The sequence below is a fragment of the Salvelinus fontinalis genome, chromosome 10 (genome assembly GCF_029448725.1).
Source record: "Salvelinus fontinalis isolate EN_2023a chromosome 10, ASM2944872v1, whole genome shotgun sequence".
NCBI lineage: Eukaryota > Metazoa > Chordata > Actinopteri > Salmoniformes > Salmonidae > Salvelinus > Salvelinus fontinalis.
In genome coordinates this window covers 18,912,363-18,939,785 of record NC_074674.1, presented here as the reverse complement: position 1 = coordinate 18,939,785, position 27,423 = coordinate 18,912,363, and the positions used below count along the sequence as shown (strand labels likewise).

Below are 27,423 nucleotides of genomic sequence, written 5' to 3'. Positions count from 1 at the left end.
GTGCTGGTGGCAGGGAAGTTAGGCGCATGAGATCGAACTTGGTATAAACGGAGCAGTTTAATAAGTGCTCAAAAACTCAGAAAACCAAAATACCAACTTCGGCGGCGGAAGTCGTGACAACAACACAACAAGGTGAGTCCAAAAATGTCTTGTATGCTGCTGCATAAATTATGTAATATGCCAGGGAAATATGTATACTGTAAGTAATGCTGAAAGTATGTTGTGTAGTAAGCTGTTAGTAGCCCAATTGCCTCACCCTAATAATTTGGTCTCTTTCCTACCTCATAATTTAGCCTACTGTTCTGACTGTTCTAACTGCTAAGATGGCGCTGAAGAACACATTTTACATTCTCCCAACCATCTGTGCTATTTAGTTATTTTTTTGTGCAATTTGTTTAACTTATTTTTTAAATTATTGTGTACATAATGTTGCTGCTACCGTCTCTTATGACCGAAAATAACTTCTGGACATCAGAAAAGGGATTATTCACCGCGGACTGGAAGAAACGTTTTCTTTTAATGAGTCCAACGAGAAGGATATCCTGCTTTCACTAGAACAGGCCCAGATCCATGTCTTTTGTGTGAAGAAAAGACGCCGGAAAAGGGGCCGCAGATCGGGCAGCCTTCTGAGAATCCATAGGCGTGCGAGTAAACTCCCACTGCCTTCCATTCTTCTTGCGTGTAACCTCTAGCTCTAATCTCTGCTTAATGTTTTGCAAATCATCTCACTATGAATAGTATTAATTTCACTGTGTTCTAGTCCCAATCTACACTGTCAAGATTTTACTCAGACTTTTTCTAACGCATTATTAATTACTGGTAGAATTTGCTTTGAGAGCTGAGCTTGTGCGAAAGAACGTTAGTGACTGAATTCATGTGTCATGCGGTAACTGGTACCGTTAGGCCTTGTGTTACATTTGAAAGGTTGAGTAATGTACCCACGTTTTTACTTGTGTTCTACAATATATGTTCTGAAGATATACATTTGTGCGGCATTTTTTTAATATGCAATCATTGTACTTTTAAATATCTACAGTTACATTTATGAACCTCTTAAAGAACTTTGTTCCTTAATTTTGAGAAATTAATAATTAATTAATTAAAGTGCATTCATTGGAAAATAAAATTTATGACCTACTATTAAGATTGTCCTACCAATGGGACATTACAAACTGTAAGATCTTGTGTTTCACCGAGACATGGCTGAACGAAGATGCGGACAATATAGAGCTAGCGGGATTTTCCATGCACCGGCAGAACAGAGACGCTACCTCTGGTAAGACGAGGGGTGTGTGTCTTTTTGTCAATAACAGCTGGTGCTCTACCCCGCCCTCCATTTGGCAAATCTGACCATAATTCTGTTCTCCTGGTTCCTGCTTACAAGCAAAAACTAAAGCAGGAAGTACCAGTGACTCGATCAATACGGAAGTGGTCAGATGACGCGGATGCTACACTACAGGACTGTTTTGCTAGCACAGACTGGAATGTGTTCCGGGATTCATACAATGGCATTGAGGAATACACCACCTCAGTCATCGGCTTCGTCAATATGTGCATCGATGACGTCGTCCCCACAGTGACTGTACGTACATATCCCAACCAGAAGCCATGGATTACAGGCAACATCCGCATTGAGCTAAAAGCTAGAGCTACCGCTTTCAAGGAGCGGGAGACTAATCCGAACGCTTATAAGAAATCCCGCTATGCCCTCAGACGGACCATCAAACAAGCAAAGCGTCAATACAGGATCAAGATTGAATCCTACTACACCGGCTCTGACACTCGTCGGATGTGGCAGGGCTTAAAAACTATTACGGACTACAAAGGGAAACACAGACGCGACCTGCCCAGTGATGCGAGCCTACCAGACGAGCTAAATGCCTTTTATGCTCGCTTTGAGGCAAGCAACACTGAAGCATGTACGAGAGCACCAGCTGTTCTGGATGACTGTGTGATAATGCTCTCGGTAGCCGATGTGAACAAAACCTTTAAACAGGTCAACATTCACAAAGCCGCTGGGCCAGACGAATTACCAGGAAGTGTACTCAAAGCATACGCGGACCAACTGTCAAGTGTCTTCACTGACATTTTCAACCTCTCCCTGACCGATCTGTAATACCTACATGTTTCAAGCAGACCACCATAGTCCCTGTACCCAAGAAAGCGAAGGTAACCTGCCTAAATGATTACTACCCCGTGGCACTCACGTCAGTAGCCATGAAGTGCTTTGAAAGGCTGGCCATGGCTCACAACAACAGCATCCTCCCGGACACCCTAGACCCACTCCTATTTGCATACCACCCCAACAGATCCACAGATGACACAATCTCAATTGCACTCCACACTGCCCTTTCTCACCTGGACAAAAGGAACACCTATGTGAGAATGCTGTTCATTGACTACAGCTCAGCGTTCAACACCATAGTGCCCACAAAGCTCATCACTAAGCTAAGGACTCTGGGACTAAACACCTCCCTCTGCAACTGGATCCTGGACTTCCTGATGGGCTGCCTCCAGGTGGTAAGAGTAGGCAACAACACGTCTGCCACACTGATCCTTAACACTGGGGCCACTCATGGGTGTGTACTTAGTCCCCGCCTGTATTCCCTGTTCACTAACGACTGTGTGTCCAAACACGACTCCAACACCATCATTAAGTTTGCTGACGCCACAACAGTGGTAGGCCTGATTACCGACAACAATGAGACGGCCTATAGGGAGGAAGTCAGAGAACTGGCAGAGTGGTGCCAGGACAACAACCTCTCTCTCAATGTGAGCAAAACTAAGGAGCTGATCGTGGACTACAGGAAAAGGCGGGCCTAATGTCCACATCACCAACGAACTATCATGGTCCAAACATATCAAGATAGTTGTAAAGAGGGCACGACAAAACCTTTTCCCCCTCAGGAGACTGAAAAGATTTGGCATGGGTCCCCAGATCCTCAAAAGGTTCTACAGCTGCACCATCGAGAGCATCCTGACTGGTTGCATCACCGCCTGGTATGGCAACTGCTCGGCATCTGACCGTATGGCGCTACAGAGGGTAGTGCGAATGGCCCAGTACATCACTGAGGCCAAGCATCCTGCCATCCAGGACCTATATAATAGGCCATAAAATTGTCAGAGACTCCAATCACCCAAGTTATAGACTGTTTTCTCTGCTACCGCACTGCAAGCGGTACCAGAGCGCCAAGTCTAGGACCAAAAGGCTCCTCAACAGCTTCTACCCCCAAGCCATTAGACTGCTGAACAAATCACAAAAATCGGCAACGGACAATTTACATTGACCTTCCCCACCCCCTTTTGTAGACTGCTGCTACTCGCTGTTTGTTTGTTATCTATGCATAGTCACTTCGCCCCCATCTACAGTGGGGAGAACAAGTATTTGATACACTGCCGATTTTGCAGGTTTTCCTACTTACAAAGCATGTAGAGGTCTGTCATTTTTTATCATAGGTACACTTCAACTGTGAGAGACGGAATCTAAAACAAAAATCCAGAAAATCACATTGTATGATTTTTAAGTAATTCATTTGCATTTTATTGCATGACATAAGTATTTGATCACCTACCAACCAGTAAGAATTCCGGCTCTCACAGACCTGTTAGTTTTTCTTTAAGAAGCCCTCCTGTTCTCCACTCATTACCTGTATTAACTGCACCTGTTTGAACTCGTTACCTGTATAAAAGACACCTGTCCACACACTCAATCAAACAGACTCCAACCTCTCCACAATGGCCAAGACCAGAGAGCTGTGTAAGGACATCAGGGCTAAAATTGTAGACCTGCACAAGGCTGGGATGGGCTACAGGACAATAGGCAAGCAGCTTGGTGAGAAGGCAACAACTGTTGGCGCAATTATTAGAAAATGGAAGAAGTTCAAGATGACGGTCAATCACCCTCGGTCTGGGGCTCCATGCAAGATCTCACCTCGTGGGGCATCAATGATCATGAGGAAGGTGAGGGATCAGTCCAGAACTACACGGCAGGACCTGGTCAATGCTTGGTGGGGCAAACAAACAAACAATGTGGGATGCATGCCAACAAAGCCACTACACAACACAACACTAAACAATACATGAATTGCACTATAACGATGACAAACGGTGCCCACAAACTGTTCGGGCCTACATAAAGCTGTCCCAGCAGAGTTCCAGCACCTTACCACTGCTACACCTAGCTTTCAGCGGAGCCTTGTCTGGCAGCGAAACAGTTCATTCAGCCTAATTTACTGCCTTTAAAAAAAGCATAGCTGTTATGGCTGACTTGCTTAAACAAATGTGGTCTACTGACAATGGAGATGTGCAAACTATGGCATAAGGGGACAACAAGCAGATAAGAGGCAATCCGTAATTTCGATATAGACATTAATGAGCAAGCGACAACGGACGTAGTCAATAATTTGTTCAGCACTTTTGAAATGTACAGCGTTAGAATTCAGAACATGGGCCGTTCTTACAGTGTACTCCCTGTACAACAGGTCAGAACCGTACGATAAATAAAGGGGGCCTATAAACAGACAATGAAAGCTCTTACAATATTCAATGATTACATTTCTCTAAAACATATTATAGGCTACATTTTTGGACTCACATTGTTGTGATGGGCTTGAACAGGAAAGTGGTGCGGTGGTTCTTTGTGGGCAAATTTTGTCACCAAAGAGAAAGATTTACAATTCTGAGTTTAATGACTGTTCAAAGCGTATTTTCCGAGTTTGAGCTTGTTTATTCCCGACTTCCCAGTTGCAATGCTTGCAGTTAGGCACTGTTCCCGATTCCTTACAAACGACTCATTGTTGAATTTGCGGTCTCCAAATTGTTGTGTAATGTTTATGCCCAATGGCCGATGAGCACCGATGCATTTTATCTGTATTTTCTCTTCATTATTTCTCTTCATATGACAAGGATTAAACAGGATTTGGCAGTAGACTTGATTCATGATGATGGCTGCTAGCTAAGATTGTGAAAGTATGATGTTGACATGATCCGTCCAATCAATGCTACTGTACATATAACGTGATTTGACGTCATTTCTGTGGCCAATGACCTTGAGCCTTCTTGAAATGGCACTTGTAATATAACTCTAAGGCAGGACCCAAAGGGCTGAAATGTTGGATGTCTACCCTTACTAAGGACTTAAGCTTGGCGATTGTATGAGGTCCCCATGAGTGACAGAACACTGAGCCAATCACAGCGCAATGCTCCTCTTTTCTGCTGGCCCGCACCACCACCACAGAAAGCACTGAGCTAGGCTGAAACACTTGCATTTTGAAGCTGCCTTACTCAAGAAAACAAAAAAGAGACCATATTATTTGTATTTTTAAAAATTGTTTGCTAAAAATGTGGGTCTCAAAGCCCGACCTGCCCTGAATGACGGGTCGCCACTGGTCACTTTACCCCTACCTACATATACAAATTACCTTGACTAACCTGTACCCCCGCACACTGACTCGGTACCGGTACCCCCTGTATATAGCCTCATTATTGTTATTTTATTGTGTTACTTTTTATAATTTTTTGCTTTCGTTTATTTGGTAAATATTTTCTTAACTCTTTCTTGAACTGCATTGTTGGTTAATTAAGGGCTTGTAAGTAAGAATTTCACGGTAAGGTTTACAGCTTTTGTACTTGGCACGTGTGACAAAGTTTGATTTGATTTATCCTACGGTTCTGACTTGGTGTACAGGGAGAATAATGTAAGAACTGCCCATATTCTGAGTTCTGTCACTGTACATTTCAAAAGTGCTGGTCAAATAGTTATATTGACTACGTCTGTCCTAGCGCGCTCATTATAATGGCTTAATTCGAAATGATGTATTGCCTCTTTTCCACTCGTCGTTCCCTTATGCCAGGTTTGTACATCTGAATTGTCAGTAGAAACCACATTTGTTTAAACAAGTAAGTCATATCAGCTATGTTTAAAAAAAAAAGGCAGTGTAATGAGTCTGAATGAACTGTTTCGCTGCCAGACAAGGCTCCTTCACTTCATGGTGTTGAAAAGAAAGCTCTGCTGTTGGGACAGCTTTATGCAGGCCCTACCAGTTTGTGGTCACCTTTATAGTGCAATGAACGTGTTGTGTAATGGCTTTGCTGGCATGCATAAACATTTTTTTTTTTAGTTTGCCCCACCAACATGTACATGCTAAAATCGCCACTGCCTGTAGCCTACTGTAACCCCCCTACTCATATGTGGCAACACAGCATTGTAACAGAGGGCAACACAAACTGGAATAATGTTGAGCTCTGAACACAGTACTGCTTGAGTTAGGTGTAAATAGGCTATGTTTTTCTAAACTTCTTAAACTAATATACTGTACAACTAACTGTAGACGCATCATTACTGACTTCCATGGTTAAATAAAACGAATACATAAAGACAGATATGTTGACAAGTGACAACTAGAAAAAGGTAATTTCCTGAAGAAAATGTTTTCTTGCTTCTGTATGGTATTAGAAGAAGTCGTTTTTCTATATATTTCTTACCTTCTCTGGCACGGATGAGTACGCTGTTTGCCACCATACTATCTATTTCCATTGTTGCAGAGGGATGCGGACTGGAACAACTTTCTTTTATTCTCGCCTTTACCTTATTCAAACCATCCGTCTGCAATGACAGATTTAACCACCATCCATTCTACAGATGACGCTCATAGCCTGGTTCTCGTTCTCATGCGCAGATAGATCCCATAAAATGTGAAAGTGTTTCTTAACCAAATACCGATCTAAAAACGCAGTAGCCTACCCTACCCTAACATAAACTTGTTTAAAAAGTGGGATAAAGTAGGCTAGGCTAAAGCGTTCGATCTGTCAGAGCTTAGGCCTACAGTAACCGACCACACGAATACAAGTGCGCCCAGGTGCACCGGCAGCGGCATCACAGTTAGGGTACAAAGGGTGGGGTAAGTGCCCCCCCCCCCCCCGTAAATCACATTAAGACCACAAGATGTCACCAAATTATTTCCCTAACAATTTCCCTGGCTGCCACTGCTCTTGCTCAACAAAACATTTCCTCTGTATCGTCACAACTTTTGGAGATATTTCAATAATTCATTTTTAAATAGACCAGTAGAAAAGCCTTAAAATATGTAATCCACTTTTAGCTAATTTACACAGCCTTTTATGTTATATAAGTTAGCTAGCTATGTTTTTAAGAGAGCACTTTTCAATTGGCATCTCTCCCCCTTTTTTAAGTCACAGATGGGGGCTGGATTAGGCGTGAGCAGTGCAGGAGGTGGGCTCATGAGTTGTGCTCCTGGGGATAGCTTTATTTGTGACCTGGGATCGTGCAATAGCATAGCATAAGAGTTGCCACATCAATGTTACACTGAATTAATTAGTTATTGTTATTAAATGTTATATTCCAATGTTATTTCATGTTATTAGTTATATTCCATTCCAATATTATATTCCAATTTATATTTTTCATGAATTAAAAACAACAATTGAAAACCTTGTGCTCCTGAATGGCCTTTTTAAGACTGCTGAGATTTAGTGCAATTGTACATTTACATTTACATTTAAGTCATTTAGCAGACGCTCTTATCCAGAGCGACTTACAAATTGTACATAATGGATTGTATGGAAAAGGACCTACACAGAAAGAACAAAGAAAATGAATGTGAGTTAAAAAGAGGGACTTTACATCAAATCTCCCCATACACAGGTCAGATATTAATGGTGACATGTGCAACACCATTTATCCCCCATATATGATTTCAATAATTAAAATAAGACAACTAGATTGAGCTTTTAAATATGACTTACTAAGTCATTTCTAAGTAAAACTGATTGAATGGATTTTAACACACTTGTGTGGAACCCTATGCCATAATCGTCTGTCGTTGTACCGAGGTAACTGGCACCCCCCCATGAAATAACAAAAACATTTATTTCCCTTTATAGTTTATTCGCCTAAACATGATCTTCATCCACATTCCAAAATAAATCTCTCCAAAATGTGCTTTTTTTGTGTGAGCAATTAGACATTTTTCTTAGGGGGACTAGTTAGCCCCTAGTACCAAGTTGCTGCCAAAGGCAAGCCATGAAAAAAGTATAAAAGTCTTGTTGTAGAGTTATCCTCTACAACACAGGTGTCAAACTCATTCCACGGGGGGCCGAGTGTCTGCGGGTTTTCGCTCCTCCCTTGTACTTGATTGATGAATTAACATCACTAATTAGTTAGGAACTCCCCACACCTGGTTGTCTAGGGCTTTATTGAAAGGAAAAACCAAAAACCTGCAGACACTAGGCCCTCCGTGGAATGAGTTTGACACCCCTGCTCTACAACAAAAACATTTCCCAGTACATAGACATATCTGTTAGGTGCAGAAAGCTTAAGCTATAGTAGATAAATGTACCTAAAATAGAGAAAGCACGTCCTCTGTTGGTAATAGAACTACAGCACTGCCAGCTTGTCAACTGTTTTGTTCCTCAAACTCCTCCGTCAGTTGCGTTGTCAAGGGGATCAAAACACAGGCGCTGTCCACCGTACAACAAAATGAGATGACCGTTCTCCTAGAAGCGGGAAATCATGCTGGCAGCACGATGGTGCATTTCTTTTCAAAATAAGAGTTGCCTTTGGAACCACCTTCGGGAAGAATAAATGGATAATTTGATGTACTTTTATTTTTTATATTGTATTATTTTTACCAGCATTTCTTTAGAAGGTTTACACACCAATACTGGTATGTTAAAAGCTATTGTCTAGGCTACATTTAAAGACATACAATTTTAATAAAACACTAATACACATTATGTACAAAAGTATGTGGACACCCATTCAAATGAGTGGATTCGGCTATTTCAGCCACACCTGTTGCTGACAGGTGTATAAAATCGAGCACACAGCCATGAAATCTCCATAGACAAACATTGTCAGTAGAATGGCTTTACTGAAGAGCTCCGTGTCTTTCAATGTGGCACAGTCATAGGATCCCACCTTTCCCTTCTAGAGATGCCCCGGTCAACTGTAAATGCTGTTATTACATCTAGGAGCAATAAAGGCTCATCCACGAAGTGATAGGCCACACAAGCTCACAGAACGGGACCGCAGTGTGCTGAAACGGGTAATGCGTAAAAATCGCCTGTCCTCGGTTGCAGCACTCACTACCGAGTTCCAAACTGCCTCTGGAAGCAATGTCAGCACAATAACTGTTCTTCTGGAGCTTCATGGAATGGGTTTCCATGGCTGAGCAGACGCACACAAGCCTAAGATCACCATGCGCAAAGCCAAGCGTCAGCTGGAGTGGTGTAAAGCTCGCCGCCATTGGACTCTGGAGCAGTGGAAACAGTAGTCTGACGGACAAATCTGGGTTTGGCAGAAGCCAGGAGAATGCTATCTGCCTGGATGCATAGTGCCAAATGCAAAGTTTTGTGGAGGAGGAATAATGGTCTGGGGCTGTTTTTTATGGTTGGGGCTAGGCCGCTCACTTCCAGTGAAGGGACACCTTCACTGGAAGGTTTCAGCATACAATGCCATTATAAACGATTCTGCGCTTCCATCTTTGTGGCAACAGTTTGGGGAAGGCCCTTCCCTGTTTCAGCATGACAATGCCCCTGTGCACAAAGCGAGGTCCATGCAGCAATGGCTCGTCGAGATCGGTGTGGTAGAACTTGACTGGCCTGCGCAGAGCCCTGACCTCTACCCCATCCAACACCTTTGGGATGTATTGGAAGGCCAGCTGCGAGCCAGGCCTACTCGCCCAACATCAGTGCCTGACCTCACTAATGCTCTTGTGGCTAAATGGAAGAAAGGCCCCGCAGCCATTATGGCAAAAAAGGTGGGATCAACTCCATATTAATTCCCATGATTTTGGAATGAGATATTTGACGAGCAGGCGTCCCCATGCTTTTGGTCATGTACTGTATATGTAATTGGAATTACTCAATAGAGTCTGCAAAACTTCAGTTGGTCTCTTGTGCTGACCAATGAGTTTAATATAGAGTGCTGGTGACTCCTTACTCCACCCACTCCATTCACTGCAATGCATTACACTGTATATAATTGACATAATTGGCTCAAATTGGCTCATAGAGAAAAAACGATTACTGTGTGTAAAAAGTAAAAGTGACGTTGGAAATACTTAGTAGGGTCTGTAGAATCTATATATGGTGTTATTTGTTGGGGGACTGAGGTCTAATTACCCAGCAGCACTTTCTACTCCACCCAGTCCATTCGATGCAATACAAGACACTATAGGCCTATAAATTACATATTGGCTTATAGAGAAACTATTCTTTGTGCTGATGTAAAATTAGGGTTGGGAATACTCAGTCGGGTCTGTATAATCTATATATTGTGCTATTTCATGGGGGATTGAGGTCTAAAAACCCAGCAGCACTTTCTACTCCACCCACACTCCATTCACTTGCAATGCAATAAGCCTACACTAGACTCTTAGAGAAAAGGTGCTATCTGGAAACTAAAATGGTTCTTCGACTGTCCCCATAGGAGAACCCTTTTGAAGAACCATTTTTGGTTCCAGGTAGAACCCTTTTGGTTGCAGGTAGAACCCTTTCTACAGAGGGTTCTACCTGGAAGCCAAAATAGTTTGACCTGGAACCAAAAAGGGTTCTCTTATGGGGATCACCGTAGAACCCCTTTGGAACCCTTTTACATATTGGCTTACAGAGAAAAAACTATTCTACCTGCCGAGGTAAAAGTGCGATTGGGAATACTCATTAGAGTAGAATCTAAATATGGTGTTATTTGTTGTGGGACTGTTGTGTAAATACCCAGCAGCACTTCCTACTATGCAATTTATAGGCCTATAGTGTATTACAGTGAATGTAGTGGGTGCAGTATAAAGTGCAGCTGGGTATTTATACCACAGTCCCCCAAGAAATAACACCTTATACAGTACCAGTCAAAAGTTTGGACACACCTACTCATTCGAAGGTTTTTCTTTATTTTTACTATTTTCTACATTGTAGAATAATAGTGAAGACATCAAACCTATGAAATAACACATATGGAATCATGTAGTAACCAAAAAAGTGTTAAACAAATCTAAATATATTTTATATTTGAGATTCTTCAAAGTAGCCACCCTTTGCCTTGATGACAGCTTTGCACACTCTTGAAATTCTCTCAACCAGCTTCATGAGGACTGCTTTTCCAACAGGTTTGAAGGAGTTCCCACATATGCTGAGCGCTTATTGGCTGCTTTTCCTTCACTCTGCAGTCCAACTCATCCCAAACCATCTCAATTGGGTTGTCTCAGAGGGGGACAAGGTGGGAGTGAGGCCTAATAGGGTTTTATAAATAAGCATCAACCAGTGGGTCTTGCGACGGGTATACAGAGATGACCAGTTTATAGAGGAGTATAGAATAATCTCTAATATAAAATATATTTTAATTTGTTAAACACTTTTTTGGTTACTACATGACTCCATATGTGTTATTTCATAGTATGTATTCACTATTATTCTACAATGTAGAAAATAGTTTAAAATTAAAGAAAAACCCTTAAATTAGTTGGCGTGTTCAAACTTTTGAATGGTACTGTATATATTCTACAGACCCTACTGAGTAATGCCAACGCCACGTTCACTTCGACACATGGAATATTTGTTTCTCTATAAGAAAATATGTAATTTATGTGTCTATAATATATGCCTATAGTATGCCTATATTGCAGTGAATGTAGTCGGTGGAATAGAAAGTGCTGCTGGGTATTCTACAGGCCCTACTGAGTATACCCAACCCAACTTTTCCTCTGCACATAAAATTGTTTTTTCTCTACAGCCCAATACTGTGAACATAGCAGTCTGAACATTGTATTGTTCGATAGTGGTGTTCATTTTTTGGGGGGGAAGCATAATTGTTTCCATAAATTCCTTATCCTTATAAGCACAATACAAATGGACATTGGTTAAAATGTAATATATTTTGAATGTTATTCACATTTGCAATGTTTTGAAATGCTGGCTTTTATTTTGAAGGTTTCAGCCTTTCCATACGAAGTGACGTCATCATTTGTGCTGCTGGCCTTGCATAATTGTTGTCAAAATGACTCTTTCACTGACCCAGGCTCAGTGACAGCCGGGCAGGGGCACATCTGCTGTACGACAGTCTTGTCCCGATGATCGGACGATATTCACTTGCTATCAATGCATTTGAAAGGTAACTCAATACAATCTGTAGATTAAATGGCGAAATTCTATTATGTGGATGACACAAAAGACAATTGATGTATTATTGTTCGCTAGGTGCAAGCTAGCGGTGTGAGACAGTCAAGCCAGCAATGTCAACTGGTGTTAGCTAGCCTGCTAGCCCTGCAATTTACTCTACTCAGCCACAGTGATTGAATAATGATAGCCAGCTATCGCAACCTAAACAAACATTTGCTTTTACGGGGATGAAACAAAGTGTCTAGCTAGCTAACGTTAGTTATATCTTGTGGGAAGATTTTGCCCAAACCTCACATGCAATAGCCTAGTTTAAAGCCTTACTTAGCTAGCTGCTAGGTAACTTAATGATGACAGCTGACGTGGGCTTCGTCCATGGGCGGTTTCACTGAATCATCTGTAGTCTAGCTGAACTGTCGGCACCGTTGTAACGTTAGGCAAGCTGGTCCACGAGTGGTTACACTGTAGCTAACGTGTGACTGGAAAGCTATGCAAAATTCTGTTTGCCACTGGCTCACACATTATTTTCGGGCTGTGCATTATTGGCGAGCCCTGCCTTGTGGTATTGATTCTTATAATGAGTGATCATTATGTAAAAGTGAAGGTTCAACTCGAACAAATGAAATCATCAGGCGAGGGTGTGGAGAAGGAGGAGGCAGATATTATCGAGGATGAGGTGCTGGTGGCATCCACGCCCGCATCTGTCTCCCCAATCCCGGCTAGTGGTGCCCCCGCAGCCCAAAGGGAAACACCCAAGACCTCTATCACTTGCAGGAATCAGAGTAAAAGTAGGAGCAAACTAGGCAAAGATGAGAAGAACACCTGCACCAAGCAGGATTCAGTCCCTGCACTGCAAGGGACAATAGTAGCTTCCAATGCCAATTCGGGGAAACCAGTGAATCGAAAAGACAATGAACAGCAGATGCTTCAAATCAAAGGGACTGGGAAGATGCTGCAGGGGAAGACAGAAACAAACGGTAACACTGTTCCCATCCACCCACCGGAAGACATCAAAGTAGGCCCACACAACAAAGAGGACACCAACAAAGTTGCAAAGAGGAGGAAGCCAGTCACCGTGGACACGTTCAAAGCCAAAACCTCTTTGGAGGCACTGAAACTCAGCATCAGGCAGCTCAAATGGAAAGAGGTAAGTCCTTGTTTCATTGATTCATATTTATTGCCAAAATGTAGGCTATAGATAGTCAAGATTGCCTCTGTGCTTAAGTTAGGGAGTTCAGAAGCCTCCGGGCCGGTCCTTGCCATTCCGCCGCCCTAGTCGAGACCAGAAAATGTAGCCCCTGTAAAACTAGTATAGTCCCAGTAAGCTAAATGACATTGAAAATAAGTCTAAAATACGTATTTTCCAGATGTTGAAGTCGCGTTCAATTTAGGTTCTGAATGAAAGGTGAAAATATGTATTTTCCGTACGTTTAGAATACATATTTTACAGGATGTTGAGAAATACTTATTTTCCGGAAGTTGAAAGTAGGTCATTTTTAGGTTCTGAATGAAAGTGGAAAAGATGTAATTTATAGACGTCTATGTTTGGGCCAAATCAAGGCTGGTCCAGACCTGACCAAATCTGAACCAAATAAAGACATCTATGATTGGTTCAGATTTGTTCCGGACCAAAAACCAATATCTGTGGATGTGGAAATCAAGGCCGGTCCAGACTGCACCAAGAAAAGCATTGTCGGCCTGCCCTTTTCTGAGGTGTAGCCTACAGTGTTACCTGAAATATAATTATATGAATGCCCATCTATGGGGTAAGCCTACCGTTTGTAATACACCCATAAAATACGTCTGGACAAGACCAAAAAAAACCATCCAAAAGACGTTGGCTCGTGTTTACTGGGGTGTAGTTTACCATGTCAGCCCTCAATGGAAATGTATGAATGACCATCCCAGGCGGTTGGTGGCACCTTTTAATTGGGGAGGACGGGCTTGTGGTAATGGCTGGAGCGGCATGAGTGGAATGGTATCAAACAAATGGTTTCCATGTGTTTGATGCCATTCCGTTTGCTCCGTTCCAGCCATTATTATGAGCCGTCCTCCCCTCAGCAGCCTCCACTGGTACTCATCCATGTGGTAGGCCCACCATTTGTAAAATAGGCTGTTGCATTGGCTTTATTAGTCCTGATTCCTGTCCCTAATCAATTTGGCCTTTTTAAGCTCTGAATATCAGCTACCAAACTTTATCAGGAGTTATTGTGAGCCTATTTGCAATGTGTTTACATGTATTTATTATTTTCGCTATGATCAGCTTATCAAAAATTGACGCGTACAAACTTGAAACCACTGATCGTGACAATGGGGTGAAACTCCTGGACAACAGTTGCGATTGTCCAGTACATATTGTCCATTTTACTTTGACCTGTCCTGTTTTTAGGATATATTGTTTGTTAACATGACAGCGCATTAAAAAAAAAATATTAGGCGCCATTTAGGTTAGGCTATTTGATTGGATAAACCTGCGTTATGTAAAAAGTGTATGTCTCATTACATCGTCATACATTGTATCTGCAGCCTGTAGGCTACAACAAAGGCCACGTACTCTTTCTGCCATATCCTGTACCTGCTACATCATTTATATTAGATGCATTTCTTTGACTGAATGTCGGTGGAGCGCCGCAGCGGAGCGTCTCCAACAGGACCCTGGAGAGGCACGCTGGGAAATGGACACGCAACATATTTTAACAAAGTGGGCACTGCTTATCACAGGGCGACATCAACACTCAACCTAAAAAGTCGTTATGCCACTGGATGAAGTAAATTGTCATTGTTTTGGTGGGCAGAATTATGTGAGGTTTTATGTATTGTTGTTGGTCAGTTTACCTCAGAAAAGGCCGCCCGCGTCAATCTGCTGCCATAGACGGCCTCCTAATCCCGCCTAATGAGCGGGCCGGCCGTGAGTGGCCTACATCGATCAGGGGTGCACGACTCCAGTTTACTGTAGGACTGACGCTTATTCCGCTTACGTAATAATACAGACAGCATAAATTACTATAGCAACTATATAGAGGAGCAACAATGTTGTTATAACAGGTGTAGCAGCTACCGCTATACACCCCATTAATCTTTGCTGCATCAACAGTTTTAATCTGTTCACAGTCTTTTGTCCCTCAAGGGCTTGATAAAGAATAGCATAGAAGGCCTTCAACGTTAAAGTGTTGATTGACAGTGTCCTACAACACATTGATGAGGTCACACGGTCTCTGTTAACCCTTTCACTCCGGCCTGACCGCTCCAAGTCCAGTATACCGTTACACTGCCGGCACCTGGGTAGGTGGCGTCTGAAAGTTGTGCTTAATGGAAAGGAGTGTCTTTAATACATTTATGAGATGGCTAATTGATACGGGTCCCCTCAAGTCGCCAGGCGAGCTCCATCTGTTCGGCCCTACCGGCATTGAACGTGACGGAATTAATACCTGCCTTCAGCCATTATCAACGGCGTGGTTCATTATACATGAGACCCAGAGGAGTTTGTGAGAGGTAAACAACTCTCTTTACTATCACCATGGATGACCGTCATGCGTAGAAACGTAATCCTTTCCAAGTGCGCCTCAGCACATCCGATCTGGTTTCAAAACTTTTGTAGACTGAGGCCCTATACGTTACCCTTTGTTCTGACAGATACACCTTTAACATAGTCAAGGGCGTAACTGATCCCCTGTCAGTCTGAAAAGAGGTTTGAGGCATGCAGTGCTGAGGTGTAGTGAGTGATTTCTCACAACTAGAACAGAACAATATCATTTTGGGGGGGTGGCAGGGAGGGTTTCACAAATTTCTATCTATATTTAGGGTCCTTTTGGAGGAAGGATTGTTGACATACAGTACCAGTCAAAAGTTTAGACACCTACTCATTCAAGGGTTTATTCAATTTTTTTTTAAACTATTTTCTACGTTGTAGAATAATTGTGAAGACATCAAACCTATGAAATAACACATATGGAATCATGTAGTAACCCCAAAAAGTGTTAAATCAAAATATATGTTATATTTGACATTCTTCAAAGTAGCCACCCTTTGCCTTTGACAGCTTTGCACACTCTTGGCATTCTCTCAACCAGCTTCAATGCTTTCCCAACAGTCTTGAAGGAGTTCCCACATATGCTGAGCACTTGTTGGCTGCTTTTCCTTCACTCTGCGGTCCAACTCATCCCAAACCATCTCAATTCGGTTGAGGTCGGGTGATTGTGGAGGCCAAGTCAGATGATGCAGCCCTCCAGCACTGTCCTTCTTGATCAAATAGACTTTACACAGCCTGGAGGTGTCCTGTCATTGTCCTGTTGAAAAACAAATGATTGTCCCACTAAGTGCAAACCAGATAGGATGGCGTATTGCTGCAGAATGCTGTGGTAGTCATGCTGGTTAACTGTCCCTTGAATTCTAAATAAATCACAGCAAAGCACCCCCACACCATCACACCTACTCCTCCATGCTTCACGGTGGGAACCACACATGCAGAGATTATCCGTTCACCTACTCTGCGTCTCACAAAGACACGGCGGTTGGAACCAAGAATCTCAAATTTGAACTCATCAGACCAAAGGACAGATTTCCACCGGTCTCATGTCCATTGCTTGTATTTCTTGGGCCAAGCAAGTCTCTTCTTATTGGTGTCTTTTAGTAGAGGTTTCTTGCAGCAATTCAACCATGAAGGCCTGATTCGCATAGTCTCCTCTGAACAGTTGATTTTGAGATGTCTGTTACTTTAACTCTGTGAAGAATTTATTTGGGCTGCAATTTCTAAGGCTGGTGACTAATGAACTTATCCTCTGCATCAGAGGTAACTCTGGGTCTTCTTTTCCTGTGGCGGTCCTCATGAGAGCCAGTTTCATCATAGCACTTGATTGTTTTTGCGACTGCTCTTGAAGAAACTTTCAAAGTTCTTGACCTTCATGTCTTAAAGTAATGATGGACTGTTTCTCTGTTTTTGCCATAATATGGACTTGGTGTTTTACCAAAAAAGTATGTCTTCTGTATACCACCCCTACCTTGTCACAACACAACTGATTGGCTCAAACCATTAAGAAGGAAAGAAATTACACAAATTAACTTTTAACAAGGCACACCTGTTAATTGAAATGCATTCCAGGTGACTACCTCTTGAAGCTGGTTGAAAGAGTGCACAAAGCTGTCATCAAGGCAAATGGTGGCTACTTTGAAGAATCTCAAATAATAAAATATATTTTGATTTTTTTAAACACTTTTTTTTTGGTTACTACATGATTCCATGTGTTATTTCATAGGTTTGATGTCTTCACTATTATTCTAAAATGTAGAAAATAGTAAAAATAAAGAGAAACCCTTGAATGAGTAGGTGTGTCCAAACTTTTGACTGGTACTGTATATCTGATATTTGTATCTTAAAGCATAATTTAGATAATTCATTTTAAGTTGGAATATTTGTAACATTTTGGCCTTACCCAGGCTTCCTTTTGAAACTCTGTTTCATCTGTAGTTGCTAAACAGCTTAAGTTGGTTTCATGAAACTTGCTCTGTCATATGATTTGGTATTTTCAATAACAATTTTCTTACATTAATTTATGAATATTGAAAAATATAAACTTATATTCATATATTTATTTTCATGATGGAGGCTTTGGTAAGGCCAACATGTCATAAATTATTTCTCAATTATTTTTCAAGATATGTGTCACTAATTCTTCCTCAAAGTCTGTTCCAAGGATTACATTTTGTGAAAATCCCCCAAATCATGGTATTTTTATTTTAGTTTCGTAAGGAATCACACCAGTGTAGGTAGGAAAGTACATTAAGGCCCACCTTTCAGTGGCAGGGGAATATTCAGCTTAACATGTTTTGAGTGACACTTTGACCTTTAGTAGACTAAAGACAGGTGTATGGAGAAGAGGAACTTGGAACGATTTGATTATTTAATGTCATTTATTTTCTGAGCAGGTCTTTGAAGATTTTGACCCATATGTGAACTCAGAGAGCGGTTCCTCCCGCTATATTCAATTACAATAATTACATTACAATAATGACATCTAATTCCCCCATTCCTTCCTACAGCAGGAAGTGGGTCTAGTTAGTTGATTCCGGAGCCATTTACTGTATGGCTCTGGTTCTCAACTCCGCTTTTCACTGATAACCAGTAAGGGACATGCTGTTTTGAGTTTTGCCAGTAGCCTAACATGACACTGGATATGCTTGCGGTGCATTGCCTCGACAGAAACTGAAACGATGTGGGCTAGGCCTATAGACGAGATGCACAGTGGGAGAATCGCACAGTCTTCCCACTAAGCCTAAATGTATTGATCGACGGCAGAGAGAAAGTGACCCATCTCTCCTCTCATTTCCTACACTACCTCCGCACTCCACGGATGTTATTGATCCATGCTCCACTGCAGATGACCCAGCCTACTGTCATCTGTGGTTAGACACTACCCTCAGTCGCTCACTACACCCACTCACCGCTATCTACTTCCTCTGTTTTCGTTATTTTTAGGATGAGGACTGACACTAGTGTTATTCCCCAGGCGTAGGCTAGTCTTGTGTAGAGTAGTTTCAGCCTGCATGAGAGAAACTGTCCAAAGCCTGGCTCTGCTGTGGGGGAACAAGCCCTCTGTATCATTGACTGTCACGAAGGGCATTTTGTTCGTTAGATTATAGCACTGTAATAGGCCCTGGGCAGTGTCCTAATCATGGTTTGCTCACTGAGTTAGTGTAGGCTATAAGGCTTGGCCATAATGTGTCAGTGTACTAGGCCTAACATCCTGGCCGCTGTCTCACCGGGTGGTTTTGATGGCACAGCACTTTTGAAGCCCCAGAGGCCTGCTGACTTTCAGCATATGGCCTTCTCTTAACGGTAGGAAATGATTAGAGGTAATCTCTGATAATCCAATCTGATTATATTCCCCTCAGGGAACAGGAAAGACTCAGATTGAGAGGGAGAAAGAGAGAGTCAAACGTCACGTGAAATAGGGAGGATCATGTCTGTTTTAATTTGGATCTGGCAGATTATCTTTCTGTTTTCTACTACTTGCCAAGTGAGGTTGAGGAAAAATAAAAAGACAGTAGGCTGTCATTGACCGTTTCTGGTTTAAAATGAAAAAGATTTTAGTCTAACCTACTGTCTTTCTGTGAAACCAAAAAGGGTTGTCCTGGAACCAAGAAAGGGTTATCCGACGGAGTCAGACAAAGAACCCTTTAGGAACCCTTTTTTTCTAAGAGTGTTGGCAAGTTTTCAAGTCTTGAGCAAGGTTACCAATCACCTGAACGTGGTTCACCAAGTCACCTCTGTTAAACCTGTCTGTCTCTCACTTGTCCTCTAGCAACAACACCATACATGGCCACATGTGCCAAGTGCTGACTTAACCGCTTGGCATATTCAGCAACGTGTAGTGTTGTTGACATGGATAGCTTGCCTAACAACTCCAACTTCAGTATGATGTGAAAGAATAGGCAGGCGACGGGTTGACAGGCAAGAGTACAGATCTTGTTATAAAACTGTTACGTGCCCACTGCCAGGCAACCTTACCAGGCTGGATCGGGAGGAATGATCAGGCTTGCCAAGACAAGTCTGCTAATTCATGCCAATGTCTCTCAGCCAATTATGATTGAATGTTAAGGAGATGCGCTCATGTCCTCTTCTGAACTGTGGGATGGTGCCAGAAGAACTAGAATTGTTAATTATTCACTCAAATCACGCAATGTCCACAAGTGACCCTTTGTGTGTGTGTGTGTGTTAGATTAAGTTCTGGAATGCACTCACAGATGGTGCTATTCCCGTCTCTCATCCCCCTCCTCCACTAGATACTGCCCAAATTAATGTAACCCAAATTGCCTGATAAGATTAAGGGGTGGTTAAACATTGAAATCTATGAGATCGTATTTATAGCAGGCTTTGACTGTCATGCATGTTTTTCTCTTGCACTCTTTCTTTTCCGTTTCGCACACGGGATGGTCCTACACCTCCCCTGGCATGTAGCTCCCCATACAGGAACAAAAACGAACGGACTTCACATGTGGAAAATCACAATTTCATATTTCACGTGTTGTCACGTTGCTTTGCGTGTTATCACGTTCACTTCACATAAGATCACGTGTTCACATCTGAAATTCTAGTCGTTTTTTCTTCAAGGGTCACCGTGGGCCTATTCACTAAGGTGGCAATGAGGCTATTTTAGAATATTGCGGATAGAAATACAATGTGTAGAGTTGTGAGATTGCCTAACTTAACCGCCATAAAGGTAGATTCCAGACAATAACCTACATTTTCTGTCTGATGTGACGAGACAGTATGTTGCCACCGCTGGCGACCCCCATGGGTTTCTGAGTGGGTCATGGTGTGTGTGTGAAGGGTTAGCAGGAAGGTTCAGTGGTCCGGGCCCCAGCAGGGGGTTGTTGTAATCCTGTCAGAATATCATGTCGTCCCCCTGCCAGGGCTCCTCCTAAACGTAGACTTACAGTATATGATTAGCTAACACAGGATTGCAGTCTCATTCACTTTACCCACTGGGAGGATAAGCTCTGTCTCCTAGTGTCACTGGAAGAGCCACCTCTACGCCTTGGCCTGAAAGGATTTCTCTATTCGTTACAATCAAATGGCCTCATCAAAACCCCATCCTCAAACATCTCTCTCCTTCCTTTTACAGTTCCCTGTGGGTAGACGGTCTGCCTGTGACATCTACTGGCATGGAGTCTCTTTCCATGACAATGACAACATCATCTCTGGACAGGTCAACAAGTTCCCAGGTACACTGATCCCCCTCTATTTCTGGAAAGAACCTATGGGAGGTGCCGGACACCATTTTGTATGTTGTCACAGTGTTTCCCGTAGATGGTTTCCCAATTCAATATCCAGGGCCTCTTTTAACTAAAAATGTATTAGTCAGTCCTACCCCCTATATAATGTTATGGTGGGAGACACTGTTGTCAGGCAGGTTTTTGGCATGCCTCCTGTTATGTGAGCCTTGCTAAGCCCAACTTAATTTCTTGTCATGCCAAGGTAAAAACCAAGTATTACTGATTTTATTGTAATGTCTTTCTACATCACCGGGTTCTACCTGGAACTAAAAAGGGTTGTCCTATGGAGACAGCCACCTTTTTGAAACCTTTTTTGTTGTTGTTGTAAGATCTTGGGTAAGGTTGCTAATCACCTGAATGTGGTTCATCAAATCACCTCTTTACACCTGTGTGTTTCTCTCTTGTCCTCTACCTCTCATTATACACTATATATACAAATGTATGTGGACACCTCTTCAAGTTAGTGGATTCGCCTATTTCAGCTACACCTGTTGCTGACAGGTGTATAAAATCAAGCACACAGCAATCTCCATAGACTAACATTGGCAGTAGAATGGCCTTACTGAAGAGCTCAGTGACTTTCAATGTGGCACTGTCATAGGATGCCACTTTTCCAACAAGTCAGTTTGTCAAATTTCAGTCCTGCTAGAGCTGCCCCGGTCAACTATGAGTGCTGTTATTATAAAGTGGAAACGTCTAGGAGCAACACGGCTCAGCTGCAAAGTGGTAGGCCACACAAGCTCACAGAACAGGAACACCGAGTGCCGAAGCATGTAGCGTGTAAAAATAGTCTGTCCTCGGTTGTAACACTCGCTACCGAGTTCCAAACTGCCTCTGGAAGCAACGTCAGCACAATAACTGTTTCTTCGGGAACTTGGGTTTCAATGGCCGAGCAGCCGCAAACAAGCCGAAGATCACCATGCACAATGCCAAGCGTCGGCTGGAGTGGTGTAAAGCTCGCCACCATTGGACTCTGGAACAGTGGAAACTCGTTCTCTGTAGTCATAAATCACGCTTCACCATCTGGCAGTCCGATGGACGAATCTGGGTTTGGCGGATGCCAGGAGAACACTACCTGCCCCAATGCATAGTACCAACTGTAAAGTTTGGTGGAGGAGGAATAATGGTCTTGGGCTGTTTTTCATGGTTAGGTTCCAGTGACGGGAAATCTTAACACTACAGCATACAATGACATTCTAGACGATTCTGTGCCTCCAACTTTGTGACGACAGTTTGGGGAAGGCCCTTTCCTGTTTCTGCATGAAAATGCCCCCGTGCACAAAGCGAGGTCCATACATAAATTATTTTTCGAGATCGGTGTGGAAGAACTTGACTGGCCTGCACAGAGCCCTGACCTCAACCCCATCGACCTCAAACACATTTGGGATGAATTGGAATACTGACGGAGCCTAATCGCACTAAATGAGTGCCTGACCTAATGCTATTGTGGCTGAATGGAAGCAAGTCCCTGCAGCAATGTTCCAACATCTAGTGGAAAGCCTTCCCAGAAGAGCAGAGGCTGTTATAGCAGCAAAGGGGGGACCAACTCCATATTAATGCCCATGAATTTGGAATGAGATTTTCGACGAGCAAGTGTCCAGATACTTTTGGTCATGTAGTGTACCTTTTTAACTTGGCCTCTGTCTATCTGGCCATGTGTGAATTGTTCTGTAGGTATGATTGAGATGCTGAGGAAGATTAACCTGACCCGAGCTGTGAGGACCATGCAGGAGCTGTTCCCTGAGGAGTACAACTTCTACCCCCGCTCCTGGATCCTGCCCGAGGAGTACCAGCTATTCTCCACACAGGTACAGGACAGTAATTGGGCAAAAGATTAGAATTGGGCTGCCTGTGTAAATGCCTGTCTCCCCACCTCTGTTTTCAGTTGCGCTCAGCGTTTCCCCTAGGATTTGGCAAAGTTAGTGTGGGTTTTAGAGGCCCTCTGTTTTAATGCACATTTCTTGCAATTATACAAATTCTGCCATGGCTTATGCCATGTTCTTATATCTAAGTGACAAACAAATCGAATCAACGGGGTCCCCATGCCATGACACTTTGAGAATTTTTGATTCTCCCTGACTCTAGTTTTTTTGGGGGGGGTGATTGTTAGTTCTCAAAGATGATCTTATTAAGAGAAAATATATATAGCATTATCATTTCTGCATACTTTATATCTGGTTTTAGTAGTTCAAGTTTACACTGAAAACGTTTTACTGTCCCCAAAATGATATATAAAAACATACAGTATATACACTCTGTGGACTGTTTATTTGCTCCCACAGACAGTGGCTTGTTATATAAAGCAGACATCGAGTCATTCAGTTACTGTTCGATTGAACATTAGAACTGGCAAAACGAATGACCTAAGCGACTTTGAGCATGGTATGATCGTCGGTGCCCCTCACGCTGGTTCCATTATCAGTCAATGTTTTCCTGGCACACGTTTGGTCCCTAAATACCAATTGAGCAAAGTGTCCATGCCCTGAAGAATTCTGGCTCTTCCAGAGGCAAAGGGTGGGTCTGACCCGGTACTAGATGTACCTAATAAACTGAGGTATATATTCTTATCATTAATCTTTTTTTTGTGGTGGCAACGATTTAGCACTGGCGACCCGCCCCTGCTAAATTAATATAGGGGAAACACTGCATAGTCCATAGTGGACCAGGGACATTCACTCCCCATGGCATCCAGTCACAAGGCTGAGCTCTTGACCTTAATTGGATGTTGTAAAATAGTGTAAGTGCTCGCTGGCTCCTCTGAGTCAATGAGGTTTTACTATTCTTAGTTAACTTTCTTTGGCACAGCTTGGAGATGTACCGCCGACCCATCTGTCGGAAACGGCAATCTAGACAGTGTCTTAACTCCTATGGCACCGTTTTGCGTCCAATGATTTCATGCAAACTAGTGGTGCACAGGCCTTCGTGTATTCCACACACACACACGTACACTAACACACACACACTTCTGGGGTAATTGGCAGGGACAGTGGATCTGTTCTGAGCGTGCTCAGTGCGAACAGGGCATGGCTAAGCAGTTTAGCACAGAGAGAGCCAGCAGCAGCTGCTAATAGTGAATGACACGCTCTCTAACAGGCTGTGACACACCCTGGTCCCTAGCATACCACAGGATACCACACACACATACTGTACCACAGCGCCAGCTGTGTTAAACACACACACACACACACACACACACACACACACACACACACACACACACACATGCTCTAATGCTCGCATGCACTCGCATACATACATACATATATGCATATACAGCCCCCCCCTCCCCTCTACTCCTCCTGCCCCCTTATTGAAGCCTCAGCATTGGCACCAATGACTGTATATACAGTCAGGCCCATAAGTATTTGGACAGTGACACACTTTGCATCATTTTGTCTCTGTTCTCCACCACAATGGATTTGAAAGGAAACAATTAAGATGTGCTTTAAGTGTAGACTGTCATCTTTAATTTAAGGGTTTTGTCAAAAGTATTGTATGAACGGTGTAGGAATTACGACCATTTTTATACATAGCCCCCAATTGTAGGGTCTTAAAAGTAATTGGACAAACCAAGCTAATCATAAATTAAATTGTGCGTTAATTCTTGATTGCAAATCCTTTGCAGTCAGTGACTGTCTGAAGTCTGGAACCCATAGACATCACCAGATGCTGGGTTTCTTCCCTGGTGATGCTCTGCCTGGCTTTTACCTCTGCTGTCGTCAGTTCCTGCTTGTTCTTGGGGCGTTTTGCCTTCAGCAAGTGAAATGCATCCTCAGTTGGATTCAGGTCAGGTGATTGACTTGGCCATTGCAGAACGTTCCACTTCTTTGCCTTAAAGTATTGGGTTGCTTTCGCAGTGTGCTTCAGGTCATTGGGGCGGCAGGTAGCCTAGTGGTTAGAGCGTTGGACTTGTAACCGAAAGGTTGCAAGATTGAATCCCCGAGCTGACAAGGTAAAATCTGTCGTTCTGCCCCTGAACAAGGCAGTTAACCCACTGTTCCTAGGCCGTCATTTAAAATAAGAATTTGTTCTTAACTGACTTGCCGAGTTAAATAAAGGTAAAACAATGTAATTGTACATCTGCACTGTGAAGCGGCGTCCAATGAGTTTTGATGCATTTGGCTGAATCTGAGCAGATAATATAACCCTAAACCCTTCAGAATTCATACTGCTGCTTCTGTCAGCAGTCACATCATCAATAAATACAAGGGAACCAGCTCCATGGGCAGCCATACATGCCCACGCCATAACACAACCTCCACCGTGATTCACAGATTATGTGGTGTGGTATGCTTCGGATCATGAGCAGTTCCTTCCCTTCTCCATACTCTTCTCTTCCCATCATTCTGGTACACGTTGATCTTTGTCTTATCTGTCCATAGGATGTTGTTCCAGAAGTGTACAGGCTTTATTTATTTTTTTAATATTTTTTATCGCAAACTCTAATCTAGTCTTCCTGTTTGAGGCTTACCAAAGGTTTACATCTTGTGGTAAACCCTCCGCATTTACTCTGGTGAAGTCTTCTCTTGATTGCCGACTTTGACACAGATACGCCCACCTCCTGGAGGGCATTCTTGATCTGGCCAATTGTTGCGAAGGGGTTTTTCTTAACCAGGGAAACAATTCTTCTGTCATCCACCACAGTTGTTTTCCATAGTCTTTAGGGCTTTTTTGAGCTCGTGAGTGCGTTCTTTCTTTTTAAGAATGTACCAAATAGTTGATTTGGCCACACCTCATGTTTTTGCTATCTCTCTGATGGGTTTGTTTTGATTTTTTTTCCCAGCCTAATGATGTCTTGCTTCTCTGGCAGTGACAGCTCTTTGGACTTCATATTGAGGGTTAATGGCAACAGATTCCAAATGCCACACATGACATCAACTCTAGACCTTTTATCTGCTTACTTGTAAATTAACTAACACACACCTAGCCATGGAACAGCTGAGCAGCCAATTGTCCAATTACTTTTGGTCCCATAAAAAGGGGCGGACCACATATATAAAGTACTGTTATTCCTACACCGTTCACCCGATTTTGGATGTAAATACCCTCAAATTAATATTAATTATTTAATATGCTGTGGTAGACAGGTAAAATAATAATAACTTGGTCAATATCCAAATATTTATGTACCTGACTGTATGAATGGATAACGCCTTTGATCACGTGACACCATATATGTCTAACGCATTGAAGCCAAATTTAAGTCAGTTATGGTGTCTCATGGAGACATAACATGTGCAGTTTGAGCTACTCCAGGAAGTGATGTTGCAGGCTAGCTCAGTGCTGCCCCCTCTCATTGAGTAACTCAAGCTGATGGCCGACCGGGGTACTGCAGGCTCCCATTAGCAACTCGATTATCTTTATAGCTTATTTTGTGTGTGATTTAAAAAAAAATGATTGGTTCAAGGACATACATCTGGTGTATTAGAAGCAATTATTGGTACCGTGATCGTCTTTGAAACATTTGACTATTTACAAGAAGATTGACCTATTCATTATAATGGGACCTCCTGTTTTCTGCTAACAATGCCTGCCGTACAGAAGTTGGCCTTGAACTATTGTGGCTTCGATGAGAGGGGGCAGTCGTTCTCCCCTGGTTGGCACGCAGGATTATTTAGAGCTAGAAAATGTGATGGTGTTTGACCTTCGGAGGTCACTGTGACTTTGAGAGGGTGTGTCCTCAGACAGCCTCCCTGCCTAGCATAGGGATGAATGGTGGATGGGTCATTCAACTGGCTTTGTGAATGAACTGACATTGAAAGGGCACAGTGTAAAAAGATACAGCTCAGCTAGTCCAACAGAGGGGGGCACTGCAGCCCCTTTTTTAAAAGGCTCTGCATCTTAACCGCAGACAGTCTACAGCAGGGCTCTCTGATTTCTGGAGAGCTACCGTTGTGTAGGTTTACGCTCCGACCCTAATCTTGCGCACCTGATTTTAATAATTAGCTGGTCGGTAAGATGACTCAGGTTAGTTACAACTGGGGTTGAATTGAAAACCTAGAGGACGGTATGTCTCCAGGAACAGGGTTGGAGAGCCCTGGACTAGACATAGACTAACCTTGATGGGGCTGTGCCATAGGATCCTATCAGAGCTGAGGGCGTTAAGTATTAACATTAGGCTGAATTACTTCATTCTTCAATCAAGGTAGGTCACGATAAGGAATGAGACTGTGTATGTAGTTAATATGAATTAATCCCAGTGTAGGAAATTGCTCTAGATAAATATAAGCCCTCCGAGCTTAATATCTGGCCTTGGGATGTGGTGTCTGACTGGTGCAAAAATACTCATGAGAGAGTGAATATTGAAAAATGTCCATACAGACATTAGCAGTAATGTTTTTCCAGAGAGGCACGGACAGGATAATGTCCTCCGCTAAAGATGCAGTCATGCATAGACAAAGCCAATAGCTACAGTATTAGACTTGATATCGCTCTCCTTATATCACTCAGTATGAGCTTAAGTCACATTTACGGGGATGACAGGAAGTCCTCTATCATCTTTCAGCACTAAATGTACGGGGA

General features: G+C 42.8%; 2 protein-coding genes across 4 annotated transcripts in view; one reads left to right on the top strand and one right to left on the bottom strand.

Moving 5' to 3' along the window:
- Positions 1-6,842, bottom strand: part of LOC129863742 (G protein-coupled receptor kinase 6-like) — a 35,305-nt gene extending 28,463 nt beyond the window's left edge. For both annotated transcript variants that reach the window (XM_055935973.1, XM_055935974.1), the window contains exon 1: positions 6,484-6,842. In XM_055935973.1, coding sequence (XP_055791948.1) covers positions 6,484-6,535 — 52 coding nt within the window. In that variant the 5' untranslated portion in view covers positions 6,536-6,842. The remainder of the gene's footprint in view (positions 1-6,483) is intronic.
- A 5,156-nt stretch (positions 6,843-11,998) lies between these two features.
- ttll11 (tubulin tyrosine ligase-like family, member 11) overlaps positions 11,999-27,423 on the top strand; it is a 41,522-nt gene continuing 26,097 nt past the window's right edge. The window contains exons 1-3 of one of the 2 annotated variants that reach the window (XM_055935970.1): positions 11,999-12,124; positions 20,751-20,850; positions 22,576-22,709. In XM_055935970.1, the coding sequence (XP_055791945.1) occupies positions 22,578-22,709 (132 nt within the window). In that variant the 5' untranslated portion in view covers positions 11,999-12,124; positions 20,751-20,850; positions 22,576-22,577. Of the gene's footprint in view, positions 13,277-20,750; positions 20,851-22,575; positions 22,710-27,423 lie in introns of both variants that reach the window. The other variant, XM_055935969.1, reaches the window with a different exon arrangement.